This window comes from Athalia rosae, chromosome 2 (genome assembly GCF_917208135.1).
Source record: "Athalia rosae chromosome 2, iyAthRosa1.1, whole genome shotgun sequence".
Lineage (NCBI taxonomy): Eukaryota > Metazoa > Arthropoda > Insecta > Hymenoptera > Athaliidae > Athalia > Athalia rosae.
In genome coordinates, this window is record NC_064027.1 from 30,220,022 (window position 1) to 30,237,845 (window position 17,824).

Consider the following 17,824-nt stretch of genomic DNA (forward strand, 5'->3'; position numbering starts at 1 on the left):
TATCTCTGTTCATCCTGATGATAAAAAATAGTTAAAACAACGTGAGGTGGTGCCCTCTCACCTGTTCGCGGCAGGTAAAACAACCACGGTACAGGTACAGAGTTATAATAAAGAGGTAAAAGAAGAAACAGGTCGACGCTGCCTCGGTGAAACGCGAGGAATCGGCAAAGCGTAAAACTGTTAGTCGCGAGAACTGAAATAAGGTGTTCGGCGTCCGGTGTGATCCGGTGGTTCGTCGCATCCGAATATACAACTAAAATAATATAATATTAGGTGGTCAAAAAAATTATCATTCAATTACCCCGTTCGCTTATTTTTATCAGGAGACATCGCAGCTGCCATATAATATTATATTATAACGTTCAACGGTTAAAACATACGTACGTACCTACATAAAAAAGTAACAGAGTAGACAATTTATGCTGACGACTGAGGAATCTTTCTTCAACGAAAAATAAAGCACCGAATGCCGGGTAAAAATTTTTATCTATCGCAATCAAGAGCTACATCATACGCTGCCCCAGTGCCAATTGTGAGCCACGCTGCAAAACGTCGCACGTGAAAAAAGAGAAAACACACAAGACCCTTAAAAAATCACATCCATTGAAACATGTGTAATGACAAAAGAGATAGTCATTAATTTTGTCAATAAACTCGGAAAATAAAAAATTATTACATCGCAATTGGCGATATAAATTTGCACAAAAGTGAGTAGCGGATTAAGAAACCGAAGAAGTGCGATCGTATAATATCAAAAAAGAATAAAAAGAGCTTTACCATTGTTCGGTGAATAATAGTAACAACAATTTGAGGTACCCGTGCGATAGAGATCGGTGATTAGTTTTTACCTTCTATAGAAATCTTACGTGTGCCCAAGTGTAGAAAAAAAGAAAAAATGATATCGCATAATTATACCGCAGTGTCGATGTTTAGCGGTCATTAATTAATTCGTCAGGAGATATTTCGATGAGCTTCAACGGCGCGAATACTTGATTATGTCACTACGATTTGGTGAATCTTATTGCTGATGCTTCGTTTCTGCTGCAGGACTCGTTAATCAAGGTGAGCAATTATCGGATACTCTCTTGCACGAATGTGTTTCGACTCTCTACTATTCGTGTAATGTATTTATTAAAATATTCGAGGCCGCGATATTCGCAATAATAAATTACGGTGGATACACTGCAATAATTGAGAACTTAAAAACGGATGTACCTGTAATGATATGCCGATGACTCATTTCGTAGACTTTACGCGAAACCTATACTGCAGCGAAGCCATCGACGCGGATGTAGGTGAAATTTGTCCGCTTTTTAATTTTCTATGGTCGATCATTTTTTGAAAAAAATAGAAATAATTACCACGTCAACGCGTGTGCGCCCACCGTCGGTGACAATTTTCGATTCATAAAAAAAGAATTGAATAAATCTTGTGGAACGTCGGCTCGGACGTAGGTGCAAAATGAAAAAAAGTAACGTAATTTATGCACAGACGTCCGATAAATAATTTATCTCGATGCCCCTTGCAGAAATATCAAAGAAATATGTATTCGAAAGGGGGCGATTTATAATTGGATGAAATCGTTGCGCAATTATCGCTGTAATAACGACGATGACGATCATTTTATTCTCTTCGTTTCATTCCATCTTCCAAAGTAATTATGCACCTATAGGCGAATCAATAAACAAAGTACGGAAAAACCGGTTATCGTTAATACTCGATCACCGATGATCACGCAATACGTAGACCGATTGCTGCTCATACGAGCAATCGTATAAAAATCCGCTTGACATATTGGAATGAAAAATATGCACAAGAATCCTGCGCGTTTTCGCGTTTCTGCGTTTTCAAAGTTCTTTTAGGTACGGAGGTAATAAAATTAAATGGATTGGATGTCGCGAAGATCATTCGCGCGAGGAAAATGATTTTTCCAATAAGAATCGTCGCGGAATAAATTTAATAAATTCTGCAACAACACGAACGAATCCTGCAGCTGCGGTTAACTAGACGAAAAAAATAAAGAAACTGGAGATGATGGAAATAACAAGAATAATGATGAAGATGATGATAAAATTGGGTACTTGAATTGTTGGTCTCGGTGTCGGGTTGGCGGCAGAAAGCGTTTGAAAAATCGCGTTCCTCGTTTGACCCAGTTACATAGGTAGGTAGACGATCATAATTATTAAATGCGTATAAAGTTGAACCGCACGGTAGCGTATCGTCGACTTCGTCGTCGTCTTTATTTTCATCTCAATTACATTCGTAATTCTTCTCGATTCAGCTGATTCGAAGTGACGAGAATAAAAAAAGGGAGAGAGATGAACGGAGGAAAAGTACATAATCAAGTGGAAATGAAGGATATAAAGACGCAAGGCACGAACATAATCGCGAACACATGCGGTTGAAAACAGTAAACGGTTGTCCGATTGCGTCACGTGCACGTATAGCTGTATCGTGGCTGCATATAGATGTATAGAAAAGGGGAATTAAAAATGGATATAATATGAAAATAGAAGTAGAAAAAGTATCTAGGTACATATACGACTGTGTACCAAAGCCTGACTAAACAGAAACCTGAGCACATAGTATACGAACAAACCGGTTTTGTCCTATATACGTTTGTAAAACACATAATGCAGTAGGTATGGAATATTTGAATGTACATAGGTTTGCAGATGTAGTCTGATTCGTTGATTTTTTGTCTCAATTTTCGAAAATTTCATCCATCTTCCAGATCAGTGCGAAGAAAGTACGTACGACGCAATGGAATGTTGATACGAATCAACAAAAACTATGTGGTATCAATTGATATCAATTCATATACATATATTATATGTATCAAGTGTACAATATATAATATGCGGATGTAAATTTTTCTATTGCATATACGTTGTGCACACATATGACGGATATGTTCCGGATATCGATGTCGCGAAAGGAAATAAATACCTCAGCCGCTATACCAATTTTTTTTCCCTGTTATATACGTATACTTGTACATAATCTACTGCACGCACCTTATATACCTACAATAATGATCGAATTACTCGTTTTACATACACACGCATCTACAGGTCCGTAAAGATACTATAAAATAAGAGATATCTTTTCAATTTTGCAACAGAGACGATAAGAGAGAATGATTTTCGCTTATTCTTAACCGCGACAGTAATAGTGAAACTTCTTCCATTCTTTCGCATAAATATCAGAAACAAACAAACGCAAAAAAACGCATCATAAATGGGAACGCCTTGACGATGAGAAATAATTTAAACTCTCTACGCGGGCATTGAAATCTCCGTACAGTCCGTGAAATTCTCGGTTAGTGTAATAAGAAAGACACAATTCGCCCACTCGTTGAGCTCACCCATGTGCACGCGGTATAGGTATACTCACGCGGATAGAACGAGAGTCGAGAAAAAGAGCGAGAAGTAGGAAGAAGAGAGGGAAAAGGGGAAGGAGAGAGAGGAAAGTATATCAGCGGTAACGGGGAGATGCATTCCTCGGGTTGGAATGAAGATGAATAAAAAAAAATGGCTTGATGAAAAATACCGAGAGATAAAAATAATCGTCGAATGCGGCGAGAGAGGGAACGAGATGGAAGAGGTTGAGGTCAGGTTTGGTTGTAACCGGCGCGAGTGGATGAATGCCGTTATCCGATGTTAAATCCAGTGTCACGAGGTGCGCACCTCGCCAAACTCTCACGATGCTGTTACACGGCGTGCGGTGCAGGATGAATAATTTTTTATTTTTTCTTCGCACATTTCTCGAAACGCATGTACACGTGTAACACCCCCGCGATGTGCGTCGCGGTTCTTTGTGTAAAAAATTTCTCCAAACTCCTGCGTCTCGAGAAATAGGTGTATAAGATAATTCATTTTATACGAATGCATGTGCTGGAGCAAATTTTCACGCAAAAAAGAAAAAACTAATATAATACCTCGTACTTTTACCTCGTAATTCCATATATTAGATAATTATGATCTTCAGGTTTGTTTTAATTAATTCGAAACGCGCGAAAAAAAAAAAAAAATAACACGAGGCTTGCTGAATAGGAGAAACTCATCTCACCCATTATAATATGACGATATCATATGTAGACTGTATACTTGTATACCGTATACTTTGTGAATAACGTGGGAATAAGTATGGGTACCTACTCTTGATTACTTGAACGTGAGACTTTTACATTATAAGATCGGTATGATAACAACGATACATTATTATACGGGTATGAATTTTTTTATCGAAGTAATAAAATCGTAAATCGATGATGACTTTTTTCAGAGATCCGTACGGAAGCTCGCCGAGACGTTTGATTGGGCATAATTGATCGGAAAATAAAAGAAGAGAAAACCGACATCAGCTGCAACGCGTAGAGGAGCTAAATTGTCGAAGAACGTGAAAGTTGTTTTTTTTTTTTTCTTTTCTCTCTTCCTTTTCGTCGTTACATCGATCGAAATCCGTCGTGCATGTGCGATCGAATAGATCGAGGATAATCGATAGCGAAGATAATAAAGTATCGAATTAAATTAAGCAAACGGTGTGAGAAAGGCTTGAAAAACGGCGCACCAGTACGGAATTTATCACCCAAACTCTTACACGTACAGCAACAATCCACCGAGTGCGTGTAACAACAGCTGTTCGATAAAGGGAAGCAACTGCTACCCACCACCGCATCCCCATGAAGACTACAGACCCATATATTTTTACGTAGCGCAACCGTACACCATACCGTACGCCTTTGCTCGCCGACCACGGCCATCATCGCTCCAGAAAACTGGCAAATTCAAATCAAAGTCAAAGTCGAGCTGCAACAGGGTTAAATTTAGCAAGAAATTGAGCGCTGCTCAATTCACGCAGAAGGTCAAACAAGGTGAATTTTCAAAAAGCTTGAATCAGGTTCAATTTACCGAGGCTACGCGGGGACAGGGTGAGTCTTTTTCTTTCCTTATCTCTGTTTTCTGACGTGAAATGAATTTTTCAACGACAGACGACTCGATCGGACACTCGTTGAAATTTATCTCTTCCAAACCTAGTGGCCAGCTGCCCCGGGAACAGCCGTCGAAGGGCCGAGAAGATGACGTCGATGTTCCGGAGAGGAACCATCTTCGCGACATTTTTCCTCTCCCTTTTGGGTGGAGGACTCGTCTGCGCGGCCCTCGTTACCCAACATTGGGTCGAAGCCAGACCTTGGAGAACGCCGAACCCGCGGGAAAGCGCGGGTCGGGTGAACCTCGGGCTTCTTCAAGGGAAAAAGGAACTGAACGTCGCCTACGGATGGAGGACGTATCACGTCTCCGGTGAGATCACGATTTTGTCAACCCTATGTTATCTGTTGGTAATTTCGATAGGGACGATGAAAAAAATTAGCGCGAAGAAATAGAAATTAGTGTACGTATAATTCATCTCGCGGAGAGGGATATAGGAGAGATAGAGAGGGAATTGACGCTAATTCTTTTGGTTTTTACCGGATCGAGGTCGACTCCGCGCTGCAGGCGCGGCGATTGAAAGAGAACGAAGGGAACTATGGTCCTTGAAACGATAGAAATTGATTTGGATGTAAATAACAAATCGACAAAAACAGTCGCTCTAAATCGATTGGAAAAGCATGTCATTCGGTCATCCCGAATACAGGCGTTGTAATTCAAGTCGGAATTGATTAAAATCCTCGTGATGAAACGTTGGAAAATTCTTCTAGATAGTTTCAATTACTACATAAATTCAACGAAAAATAAATTTCATCTACAACGATTAAGGATTGAAACGAACGATAACTCTGTCGAGTAGAATTTTCTTCGAAAGAGTAGTTATTTCGTCGAGTCGTATAATTTGCACAAACGTATGGAGAGGCGTCGAAGATCTTGCACGGGTCGCGGATACTCGAATCATCGCGGAAACGTTGTAATACCTAAAGCGTATTAGACGATGTACGAACGGACGGATATTCAGCGCCTGTCGACGACCAGAGAAATCCTCTGCAATTGCACATCGTCATCTCGTCCGACGCGCACGACCCCGTGACACAGAATCGATATCCGTCGATGATGTGTATTTTATAAAACGCGACGCGCGACGGCGAATTTAAAATAAACTCGATTAACGATCTGTACGCGGAAATAGTTCCAATCAATGCCGAAATTCGATGGTATAATTATAAAACCGGAGCCATCGGTACAGATTATGGTATATTATATGAGACAATCGGCATTCCGGATCGATCCGCGGCTGTTCGTTCGTTCGATCGATTAACCGGAACATCCGATTATAACTGCAGCGATGGAACTGTCGAATAATCTTCTTACACGGGAACTTTTAATCGCAAAACTATCGTGACTCCGTTTGCGGTGTTCGAGGTCGGTTATAAGATCTGGAGTGATGGTCACTAACCGTGCAATAACAACGGCTGGAATAATGTTCCGAATCTTATTAACATCGTAATTAATATACCGAGTTGGACTGTAATTTTCTACGCATAGAATATCGGGCTAATTTCTAATTTCATATTCGAACACATTTTTATAGCGGAAGTAAAGTATACTGTACGTCAAACAATAATGTGCGCAGCTCGCAATCTCCTAACTGCCGGAGTTTTTTGCAAATCTTGCGATCGGAGCTCAGACTATATTTTTGGAGCACGTCTTTTCACCTATCGTAAGACGCGGCCTAATTTTTGGTAGAAAATAAGAAAAAATTTAAAAACCGCGGTGTCTTTGATTGTGCAAGAATGGTTTCATCTGTCCAAGTGTGGTTCGTACGCATCTGAAATGGCTGCAGAGTAAATTGTACATAGGAAAGTGAAAGTCCTCGTTGTAAACGTTCGATCATCGGTTTAAACGTGCATACATTTGCTTGTGTACAAGCGTAACGTGTAAAAAAATTTCGGCCGAACGTTAATTATCAAGGCAATTCCAGACAACCTGATCAGTGGTCGCCCTGATCGATATCAATCCGTTGATACACTTGTTTGAAATTGAATGTTCTATTTTCCAAATTGTTCGTTATTTTTCGCTCGCACCGATGTGTAAAACTTAGTAATTCGCTGAAGAGCTGCGCGATTTCCTCTTCGGTCCTGCGAACGGGAAAATGAAGGGTCGGCAAACCGACGAGGAGAATTTAGAATGCTACTTGCGCTGCAGTTATTGCTGCAGATCCACGCTGCGGAGCATTCGAGCGAAGAGGCGAATACCCTTTCACGTTCTGCGCAAATTTACAAAGTAAATTCATTAATCTGTGGGATTTTTTGCACATATGCGAATTGGACGCGTCAGTTTTCACTCCAATTTTGATCTGATGATCACAGTACGTGTGTAGAACAATTGCAAAACGTATAAGCACATAAACCGATTGCAAGCGTGCACCGGACCGCAGGAGAGAATTTTTGATACGATATTGCCTCCAGAGTTATCTGCGCTAAAGTAACGTGATAAAAATTTCCAAATTCCGGAACAAATCAATGAAATAAAATTCAATTACAACGACATCGTTATGCGAGATGTACGACAAACTATAGGTATAAATACACAACGGTGTACGTACGTACATGACGTAACGCGAGTCTGAATGATAATGAAGATGCAGGCTGAGAATATATTATAATTTTGTTGAGGTAGGCTTTTTGAGAAGTATTATGGAGTATCATCGTCACGTGCACAACGTGCAGCGGTGCGAGACACGTACTGTGTAAGTAACAAACGTCCATAATACTCATTGACAATAATGAACATCGTCTATCACACGTCGTTCAGACGCTGAAAACGTCTTGTGTACAAAAGCTGCTCCGTGCTTAAAATTCTAATGTAATTAATCCTCCGATTTGATCTCATTATATCCATCAAGCTATAGCGGGACCGTGTCGGAAAAATCAATTTCGGAGTTGACGGGTTAATCAGGTATACGACTAGGATTTTCGTAAGAGAAAAGGAAAACCAAAAAAAATTATTAGTCGGAAGTTACCTGAATTCGATTGTATTGAATACTCCGAATGACGGCGTGATAGAAAATATACGATTTTATTTCTCACCATCGGCGACCGGATATTACCTCGAAACCAGACGAAAGGAATAAAAAAAGAAATTATAAGGTCTGAAAAAACGGTATTTTTTTGTCCGTGGGAATTTACCTAATGCACATCATGATGTGGACACACCTGTTTCAACTGTACTGTATGAAAAAAAATAACAATAACTTCCACATAAATTATACAGTTTTCCAAAGTCATCCATGATTTTCCACCGCTTCATATCTGACTTGTATTCGAATTGAATACCTGATTTGAAATATTCATTTTTTAAATTGTTTTATTTGGTGAATTTTCAGTACCGCACATGATTAAGCAGGACCCAACGGTAATGACGTGGGGATTGTGGGCAGGTACTTTAGGTACAACTGCATCCGCTTTGGTAGCAGCTGCCCTGGCAGCTTTACTGGCTGTTTTAAATACAGCGACAACACCGAGAGCACAAATATTATCCGTTCCTGGTGTTTACCTCATAAACATACTCGCCCGTAAGTACAAAAAAGTATAAAATAAGTTTGTCAAAAGAAGATTTAAATGGAACATAAAGTTGTAAAAGTGAAATAAGGACCAACTCATCGTAGTCTGCTTATTTAAAATTGTACTTTCAAAGCAAATTGGGACTTAACGACACATGATTCGGATAATACAATCCAGGTATCAATCAACACTAATTCTTCGTGTTTTGTTATTTAGTTCTACTTTGCTTGGCCAGTACGGGGACGTGGCTCGTTCAATACTATACAAATCTTTACTTCAATGTATTGCCTAAAGAGGATATAGACAATATGTGGACCAGCGAAGGATCTGCAGAGCTCGGATACTCTTTCTGGTAAAAATTCTCCTCACTCATTGGATGGTTACTGATATCTGATTCTTTTCTTCAGTTATATTTCCTTTGTCGATTTTTCATTCTTCCACTTTTCAAATTATTTAATGTTTCACGCCAACAGGTTGGTCGTTGGAGCTGGAGTGGTTCATCTGATCAGCATAGCATTGGTTGGTTGGGGATCGGGAAGAGACAAAGATGAAAGATCGGAGCCTGCGCCAGCACTTGAGGAAAAGACTGCCGCAGCAATTATGCTATACTAATTTTCAAAGTTTATCGGAATAACATCATTACCAATTCATCCACTTGTAATTTATACCATGCTCAGATTGAGTTTCTTATCACAGTGATGAAACCAAATCAATTTTGGAAAATTTAATTATATCATCTACCCATTCATTTCTGACAAGAGTTTTTAGATACATGTCACGGTACCAACTCTTACAATAATTCATAATTCTGAGATCTGTGACAACATCCATGGTTTTATAAATTATAAATGCTTAATTTCAAAAGTGTCGGAGACTACAAAATGTAAGCATGTGCGAATCTATGTATTACGCAAAAATACAACCTCACCAGCAACAATAATAATGATATGATAATAACAATAATATTAACAATTAGGTAGTGTAAACCAACTGTAAATAGAAAGTGTGGCGGTAGTTCGTTGATGAATACCAGCTGGTGGGACTTCTATTTATTGCGCAATTGATATTATAAGGCATGCGGAGTTATTCCGTTTAATTATTAATAATGACAACAATAGTAATAATTTGATGTGTCTACAGAACATGTATTCATTAGACACATTTCTACATCGTGTGTGTGATTTGAGTCAGTTGAATACTTTTGCCACACGCATTTCTACAATTGGAAAAACAAATTTTGGCTTTTGATAATAATTCATCGATTTGTTCCTGACCTATCAACATTTCCTTTGTGACGTTCTTCCAACGTAAGAGTAATAATAACTTCTAGTTCTATTACACCTGCTATTAATTTTATTATTATTATCGCATCGCTTTACATGAAGATGACAATGTGGAGAACTGTATAATTTCTACATTCGTTGAATATAGATTTAATACTATAACATAAGGCTATCTCAATTATCAATGATGAAATCTAAAGTACGCGTAGATCAAGGAGCTTGTAATTTATAGGAGAGAAAATGTTAATAAATTATTCTTGATATAATAGTAAGTCCTCTCATATGGCGAATATTCAAACCCTTGTTTGTGTGCCCATACCAACGATAGCGTTGAAAAGTATGGATGAAAAAATAGACAGCAAAAAAAATGGGGAATCAAAAAACTATATGCTCAAGAAGCCACAAAACTTGGCTCCCAGGATGTCGTCGAATTGTGAGTAGTAACAAAGACTGACATAAAAGATGTACGTACGTACTTACCCTCCTGGACAGGTAGACATTTGAAGAAATGAACAGCACGCAAAGCACCTGGTGTCTGTACCCCTCTGATGCTATATCATTCATCACCTAATCGAAAAAACCAGCGGTTGGCTAAAAAATAGTGTCAAGCACGAGTAGTTGTAAAAACACCCAAAACAATATTTGTATTTTTCGGGGTTCAGTACCTCGGATTTCAGGTTAATATTCATGACGAACAGGTTGTTACCCGCAGTAATTTTGTGGATCTTTCACTTGCGATTAAATTAACAACGTTTGGGCAAATCTGCAGATTTGAAATGTTCTGGGAATTCTGGGACGGAGGGGAACATAAACGAATACTATTCATAAAATTGACACCCAGCGCGACCTGTTGCATCTTATACCGCAACGCCACACACCAACGTTTTGCTAGCCAGTCGGTAACATAATTAATTCTAAAATTATCTCATTTCAATCCCGGAACCGTTGACAGAATTTGTCAGTCAGTTACGCCGAAACACTCGATTCTCATCGGTGAAAAATGGGTATTGGGTTTGGATAGAGGGATAATCATTTGAAGGCAGAACGTATTCACCATTATTCAGATTACAAGAGAAATTTATTAACACATACGACTGCGTCAACGTTTCCGGCAACACGTATCCGAATAGTGTCGAATTCGTTAACACGGTTCATACATGAATATATAAAGTTTCTCAACATTTCATGATAAATAACTTTAAAGATAAGATAAAAATATGTATATCTCGACCAGCCGCAGGATAAAGCAGGGAACTGCGGCTTTACGAGTGAATTTCAGGAAAGGAACCATCAAATTTGTTTCCGCCTTGAAAAATTTCTGTGCCAATCTCAATATCAGATAGCCATGAGGATGATTTATGATAAAACAAGGAAAAAATAAGAATCGACAAAAATATAAAAGATATACATTAAGAAATAGCAGCACATCTCATCTGTTTTTCTTTTTAACTTGATAACCATCGTAATTCACGTATTGCTGATTAAAGAAATCATATCGGCTGTGAAAACAAGTCGGATGGTTGGTTTTCTCCTAAATTCTACCCTTCCCTTCAAAGCATGTTAAGATTTCTACTTTCTGGTTAACCAATGTAGAGGACGTGTCATAAATTTCAATAACACATCGGTTCAAAATTACCTGATTACTTGAACTTGATCGACGACACTACTGGATAAAACTGATGACTCTCAACCATTATTCACACGTAATTGTTGAAATTTAGCACTGAATGTATACAAGGAATGAATTTTATGCGGTAGAGTTTCTGCGTTGTTGTCAGTCAGATCATCACAGCAGTCGTTCAGTATTTGTTAGTAACATGTTTTTCAAAGGTTACATCCAATGGTAATACGCACGAGAATTAATCGCTATTGTTATTTATTTCAAACTCAGCAATCGTTGGCTGAGCTCAACCGGAAAGTGTTCGCCATAAGTCGATCATTACGTCTACCGATTGAAAATCGGTTAGCTGATGTTCACTCAAGTGACAATTAAATCGAATTGAAGTTAAATTAAATTCCGATATATTGACGATCACTAATTCTAAGTATTGCGCGTCGTTACAATGAAAAGAAATATTGCGACCATCCATTAACGAGACTGAATTATTAATCTATAATCAACGAGTTCCTGATTGAAAGATACTACTAGAAGTAGGTTACGGCGAAGCTAGTTCTGATATAATTGCAGGGGAAGGGGCTTGAATGCAAGTAGTAGGTTTGCGCACCGATTTTCAACAGATGAGAATTAATATTATGATTAACAATGTGTCGCGTAACCTTAAATCACATCCACAGAATGTCTGTGCCAATGTTTCGTGGATACCAAGGATTTTAACGTCGGTTTACCGTGGACCAGCCCTCGTTTTCAGCTGGAGGTGGCTCTCTTCGTTCTTCACGACGAGGTGGCGGTCTGTCATCCTTGCGTTCTCTATCGTCACGCCTAGGGAAAAAAAAAGGTGAGATTATTGGCGTACCTCATTAAAGCTAGAATCCTGAAAGATGTTACTACGTTTAAAAGCATCAAGTATCGAGAAATTTAATCTACCTGTCATCTCTTTTTAACACTTCTCTCGGTGAATCGCGTGGAGATGGGTCACCACGTCGCCATTCAAGATTGTTCGATGATCTCGGCGGTCCATCACGTTTGATGAAACGATCTTTGTCACCGCGGTCATCTCGTCCACGTGGTGCATCGGATCGAGAAGATGGAGGTTCTCGGGGAGCATCTCGCCAAGAACTTCCACCACCCTACAAATAATAATCGACAGATTTCACTTTCATGTTTCTGTTGGAAATATGAATTGATGATAGTTGTCACAATCTTTGAGACTTTCAATGATATCCTTACCTGTCCACGGTCACGCTCACGGTAATCACGATCACGATCACGATCACGATCACGATCACGATCACGATCCATTCCACCACGATCACGATCCATTCCTCCACGATCACGATCACGATCACGATCCATGCCCCCACGATCATCTCTTCTATCGAACCCGCCTCTTCCGCCTTCTCTTCTGTCGAATCTTTCGCCACGATCATCCGTTCGCTTTTTCCATCTAAATAGTTCAGTAGAATTCAGTTTAGAATATCAGTTTGAATTGGACTCAAGTAAAGATAAATAAGGTTGTGGACGGATAAATTACCTATCACCATCTTCGAGATCCTTCGGAGGATCACGACGTTTGGATCTGTCATCATCATCTCGGTTATCGCGTCTATCTGGCTCACGACGTTTCCATGAACCCTCATGGTCATCATCACGACGACTTTCAGGCTCACGGCGCCTCTGGATCCATGAGCGTTCTGGTTCATCACGGGATCCTTCGTCCCGTGAAGTATCACCTCGACGCCATGAGCTATCGACTGCTGGAAAATGAAAAATGAAAAGTTGGAGGTACAGCGGTGGATAGAAAAATGCTGAAAATTTCATAACAGGGTGTCAACAAATCTTCGATTTCTGTTCAATACCTTTTACGTTATTCACAAGGAAAAGTGAATGTAAGAAATGAGTACATGAATTGTTGAAGGCATTGACAAATCATTTATGGTGAATTATTCTTGATTCAAAATAGTTCAGAAAGAATCTGAAAGTCGCATTTGTTCAGATCTTCTATGGGATCCAATTCAATACCAAGTTTATTTTTAGGATTTTCAAGCACCGTAGGACACCCTGTGTTTGATAATTCCCAAAAATTTACCTTCCGACACTGAGAGCTACTATACTTACAGGGACGTGGTGGTCCTTCATCTCTAGAACGGACTGGTTCTGTGGTGTCACGATCACGTGGAACTTCTTTAGCATCCCGATCAGATGTTGCATCTCTATCTGCGCCACGTCTCCAAGTCTCGACCTTTTCCCTGGCTATTTTCTCCCTCAAGGTGTTTTGGAATTCCATCTCTTTTGCCAAACGCATTTCAGCCTGTTTTTCTAGCTTTGCAAGTAGCTCCTCTTGTATAATTCTCTCTTCCTCCTCACGTTCGAGTCTCTCTTTTTCAAGTCGTTTACGTTCCTCTTCTTCCCTAAGGCGCAGCTCTTCTCTTCGTTTTCTTTCAGCTGCCTCAACACGCTCTCTGAGCCATTTAATCCTGCGCTCTTCTTTGCGATCAATCTTTCGTTCCAAGAGTCGTTGAGCTTTTTCCGCACGAATCATAGCCTCCCAGTCATTGAGTTTTTCAAGATAAATGCTCCTGCGTTCGGCAAGGATTTTTTCAAGGAACGTATCATGGTCTTCTTTCATCCTATGCATACGTTCTCGCGTTGCAACAGCTTGTTGTCTTTCCTCAATAGCGGCGGCAATGCGCTCTTTTTCTTGTTGTTCCCATTGTTGTTTAGCAAGTTCGTTCTTTTCCTCAACTGCTTTTTCCAGGAGTGGAATTTCCTCAATACGTTTAGCTCGTTCTAAATAATCCACCTTCTTTTCCTGAGACTTGAGCTTCTGCTGCATTTCTCTTCTTTCTTTTTGAAGCTCTTCAGCTTCACGAGCAGCAATTTGTTCAGCATCCAACTTTTTGATTTCATCTGCATGGTATATCCTGAGCACTTTTTGACCATGACTAGTCTGAGAAATTTGCTGGATCTTTTCTTTAAGATGGCGATCTTTTATCTGCTGAATCTCACTCTGCTGTCGCTTTCGCTCCCTTTCCTCGCGTTCAAGTTCTAAACGTTTTTGTTCCGCAAGCATTTGCTGCCGTTGGAGTTCCTCCTGCCTTCGCATTTCCTCTTCCTCTCTTACTGTATTCACATGTTCGATATACTCTTTTCTTTCCTCAATAATCTTTTGCCTGCCCAGGATTCTCTGGTGCTCCTTTACTTTTGTTTCATGATAATGAGCAACCAAAGTAGCCCTAAGTTTTTCTCGCTCAAGTTTCTTTTTATTAGGGTTGATGACTGCCACTGCACGGTGTAGGACCGTTGCCATGTTCACAAGCTGGCATCGAATTTGCTCAGAAGGCATAGCTTGAAGAACAGGACCATCGGGATGATCTTCTCTTTGAGCCTCCGACAAGTCAACTCCAAAATGTATGCATTTCTTGCCATGATCGATTCGTACCTGCATGTCATTGTACCTTACGCAATCGACCAAAAGACGTTCCAAGTGGAAGTCTGTTGTGAACTTTGCAAGATCAAGCAGACGTGCAAATTGGATCGTCTGATATACCTGAGAAATTTGGCGAACGAGGCGTACCAATGTAACGTCCTGCAAAGCAGGAACATACTGCACCAATGGACTGTTCTCATCTACTTGGAGACTTTGAATGACTGTTTGGACACGGCCACATAATTCCAGTGGGTGAAATTCAACTTCTAGCCAAGAGTATAGATCCTGGAGGTGTGGAGATGCCAAATTCACAACATTCAAACGTACAATGTCTTTGAGAAGTGAAATTCTTGTTGGAGGCTGATTTAAACCAAGAAGAACAGCCAAGCGTTGGGCTTTTTCCAAGGGACTTTTGTCAGTCTCAATGAACCGGTCAAATTCCGGATGTGCGCAAGGCAGAGGAATAGACAGAGTAGCCAAAAGAACTCTGTTTGCCATACGCTGCTGCTCCTCTAGTGACATGTTTTTCTTCATCTCCCTGGAAAGTTGAAGGAGCTTAAAGAGCGCCGCAGCATGGAATAGGTAGTTACCCGCTTTCCAGAATACCATAGCCAATTTTTGATAGTAGTTAGCCATAGTCTTGGGCACTGGGGGTTTCTTAGAAAGATTCATGAGCCCATGAATATCTTCGATGGCTTTATAAGCTTCCTGCCATAACTCCATCTGAATTGCAGAATCTAATTGGTTCAGTCGAGTCTCTAAATTGAGCTGCTGTGTCTCAGCTTTGTTGATAGAAACATTTGAAACCAATAGAGGAAGTTTGCAGATCTCTTCAAGATGTTTACGCAGCTTTTCACATAACTTACGGAACTCGGTCTTGCGGTTGTATTCTAGACAGAACTGGAACGCCATCCTGGCAATGTCATGATACAGAGTTTCAACATGAGCATTGGTTCTCAGCAATTCCAAACACTGACAGTAGGATTCCCATAAGAATTTAACCCAGGGAGTCAGAATTGTCCTGTCACTTCTGTCCTGCGCATCTTCTCCACTTACTGCAGATAAAAGTATGCGCTCTGGTGTGGCCAAGTTGTCAAGATCATCTATATCTATAACTGCTTGTTGACTTTGCTTTCGAGCAGCTTCTGTCTTTTCCTCTGCCATTCTGAGGTAACCGCGTATTACATTTTCCAAACTTCCGACATTTACTGATTGAAACATATTTCTGTACTGAAATAAACCCTCCTTTGCAATGTGAGACTTTTTCAGTTCTACGCAGAGGTCCAAGTACTTGAACATGATCGGCTCCAACACCGACTCCGACCAGCTGTAAGTCCATTTTTTGTTCCGGAACACTTCCTGCAGCGTATCTAAAGCTCGTGCCGGTTTTCCCACTTCGATGAATTCTGGATTTGAAAAAAGAATCCATGAAGTTTCGAATTTTTGAAATTAGATGAGTCTGAATAACTTCAATTAACTTTTCTCGAGTTAAGTCAATCTTAACAGGGTGTCGAACAAAATTTAAGCATGAAAATCCAAGACTTTTTCCTATTACTATGTGTTTCTGAAATTGTACAAGATTCAAAACGTCAGAAACGAACATAAATCTTAATAGTTAAATTGTACATACGTACATGTGAAAAAGAAATGTAACTTCGATTAACAAGTTTCTGTTAAAGTTTGCAGATTATAAGAAAGTGTGTAATCCAATCTAAAATCTCACAGCGTTAAAATCAAACATTGTTTGAGACAAAAAAAGAAAGAAAAATTAAATTAAAAAAACAAAACAAATCGAATTCAATAAACAGAAGATTTTAATGAATTTTCACAGTATTTGGAGACAAGCATGAATTACATAATCTGATCTGCTTACAACGGTTAGTTTAGAAATTTGGTACCATTACACAAAAGTCACATCTAACACATTTCTCTGTAAAGTTGCAGGAAATCTGAATAACTAGTTATGCAAGAAGCCTTGATTCACCGTTATCATCAGTGTGTCAAAAAATCTAGAAAATTTTAAACATACAGGGAAATGACTATCCACTAATTGTTGCTCCATCAATGAATTAATCATTAGCATTATAAGATGAATTCAGTACAAGTATTATTAAAGATCGGTCGAGCTGTAAAACCATCATTAAGAGGTTTTTGATTCTACTTCTATCACGACATTAATATTTTCATCCGACAGTCCCCACAAGCTTCTGTGACTCACGTTAAAATAATAAAGGCATATAGGTGGATAGGTTTGATTGAAAAGACCTCTCCCACCTGCAGCATTGGCAGTTCCAAGTTACAATTGAAAATAAACCAAATACTAAAATAGTTCTCAAACTGTCTTTTCAAACTGATACTATGGTAAAAATTGACCCAAAAGTAGACTGTAAACTCCCATCATTCTGCAGAAACGAAGAGAAATATTAGGGGTGACTAGTGCTCCTACAAAGACAACGATAAAATTGAACGGTTATTTAAACGCGATATGAATTTTAAGGTAGGCATTTGAATCCAGCAAGAGTGATATAACGAACACTGGTTGTTGAATTTGAAATTTTCAGATTTTTGCAGGGCGATGACAGCTGTCAATACCCAAGCGTAGCAATGAAAAAACATCCCAACCTTGGATATAGGAATCAAACGGTAAAACACCCCACCTGATGAACCAAACAAAGCGAATATCAAGATAGAGACATGCCGGCCTGAAGTATGGGATAACCGTGTCCAAGTTGGAGTCGAGGGCCGGGCTATTTGCTGCCATGTTGAAATTTGCGTCTGTGAGAAGTTGCAACTTACCGTTCGCTCTTTTCAGAGCATTTTCGGGTCTTTGCCCGTATCGCGCCATCCTGTTAACTAACGATAGGCACTGGATTTACATATAAAAAAACACGAGACACTCAAAAGTGAACAACAACTGGTGAAATACAAGTATTTTGACCCGCGGACCGTTCACTTCGGACGCGAGGCCGCGTGTTCACGGTGAAAGAGAGAAATCC

The 17,824-nt window shown here is 39.6% G+C and overlaps 2 protein-coding genes across 4 annotated transcripts; one reads left to right on the top strand and one right to left on the bottom strand.

Annotated features, from left to right (window-relative positions):
* Positions 1-126: 126 nt before the first annotated feature.
* LOC105688530 lies at positions 127-10,048 on the top strand. 2 transcript variants are annotated; one of them, XM_012404926.3, is made up of 6 exons: positions 127-1,062; positions 4,288-4,933; positions 5,040-5,303; positions 8,320-8,508; positions 8,714-8,849; positions 8,971-10,048. In XM_012404926.3, the coding sequence occupies exons 3-6, from the start codon at positions 5,081-5,083 to the stop codon at positions 9,107-9,109; spliced, it is 687 nt and encodes a 228-aa protein (XP_012260349.1). In that variant the 5' UTR covers positions 127-1,062; positions 4,288-4,933; positions 5,040-5,080; the 3' UTR covers positions 9,110-10,048. The 2 variants fall into 2 exon arrangements, with proteins under 2 accessions (XP_012260349.1, XP_048507070.1); XM_048651113.1 differs by lacking the exon at positions 127-1,062 and adding an exon at positions 2,142-2,161.
* Positions 10,049-10,839: 791 nt separating this feature from the next.
* LOC105688391 (eukaryotic translation initiation factor 3 subunit A) lies at positions 10,840-17,824 on the bottom strand. Of its 2 annotated transcripts, none has more exons than XM_012404658.3 (6): positions 17,625-17,824; positions 13,517-16,234; positions 12,933-13,152; positions 12,629-12,845; positions 12,326-12,528; positions 10,840-12,220 (listed from the first exon to the last, which is right to left on the bottom strand). In XM_012404658.3, the coding sequence occupies exons 1-6, from the start codon at positions 17,671-17,673 to the stop codon at positions 12,112-12,114; spliced, it is 3,516 nt and encodes a 1,171-aa protein (XP_012260081.2). In that variant the 5' UTR covers positions 17,674-17,824; the 3' UTR covers positions 10,840-12,111. The 2 variants fall into 2 exon arrangements, with proteins under 2 accessions (XP_012260081.2, XP_012260080.2); XM_012404657.3 differs by having other exon boundaries at positions 12,933-13,155.

Excerpts from the sequence above, each read along its gene's own strand:
- LOC105688530 (XM_012404926.3), top strand. The coding sequence starts at position 5,081 with ATGACGTCGATGTTCCGGAGAGGAACCATCTTCGCGACATTTTTCCTC. Across the intron at positions 8,509-8,713 it reads CCTCATAAACATACTCGCCC|TTCTACTTTGCTTGGCCAGT; the intron begins GTAAGTACAAAA and ends TTTGTTATTTAG. Across the intron at positions 8,850-8,970 it reads GAGCTCGGATACTCTTTCTG|GTTGGTCGTTGGAGCTGGAG; the intron begins GTAAAAATTCTC and ends TCACGCCAACAG.
- LOC105688391 (XM_012404657.3), bottom strand. The coding sequence starts at position 17,673 with ATGGCGCGATACGGGCAAAGACCCGAAAATGCTCTGAAAAGAGCGAAC. Across the intron at positions 16,235-17,624 it reads TGCTCTGAAAAGAGCGAACG|AATTCATCGAAGTGGGAAAA; the intron begins GTAAGTTGCAAC and ends TTTCAAATCCAG. Across the intron at positions 12,846-12,932 it reads GATCTCGAAGATGGTGATAG|ATGGAAAAAGCGAACGGATG; the intron begins GTAATTTATCCG and ends TGAACTATTTAG.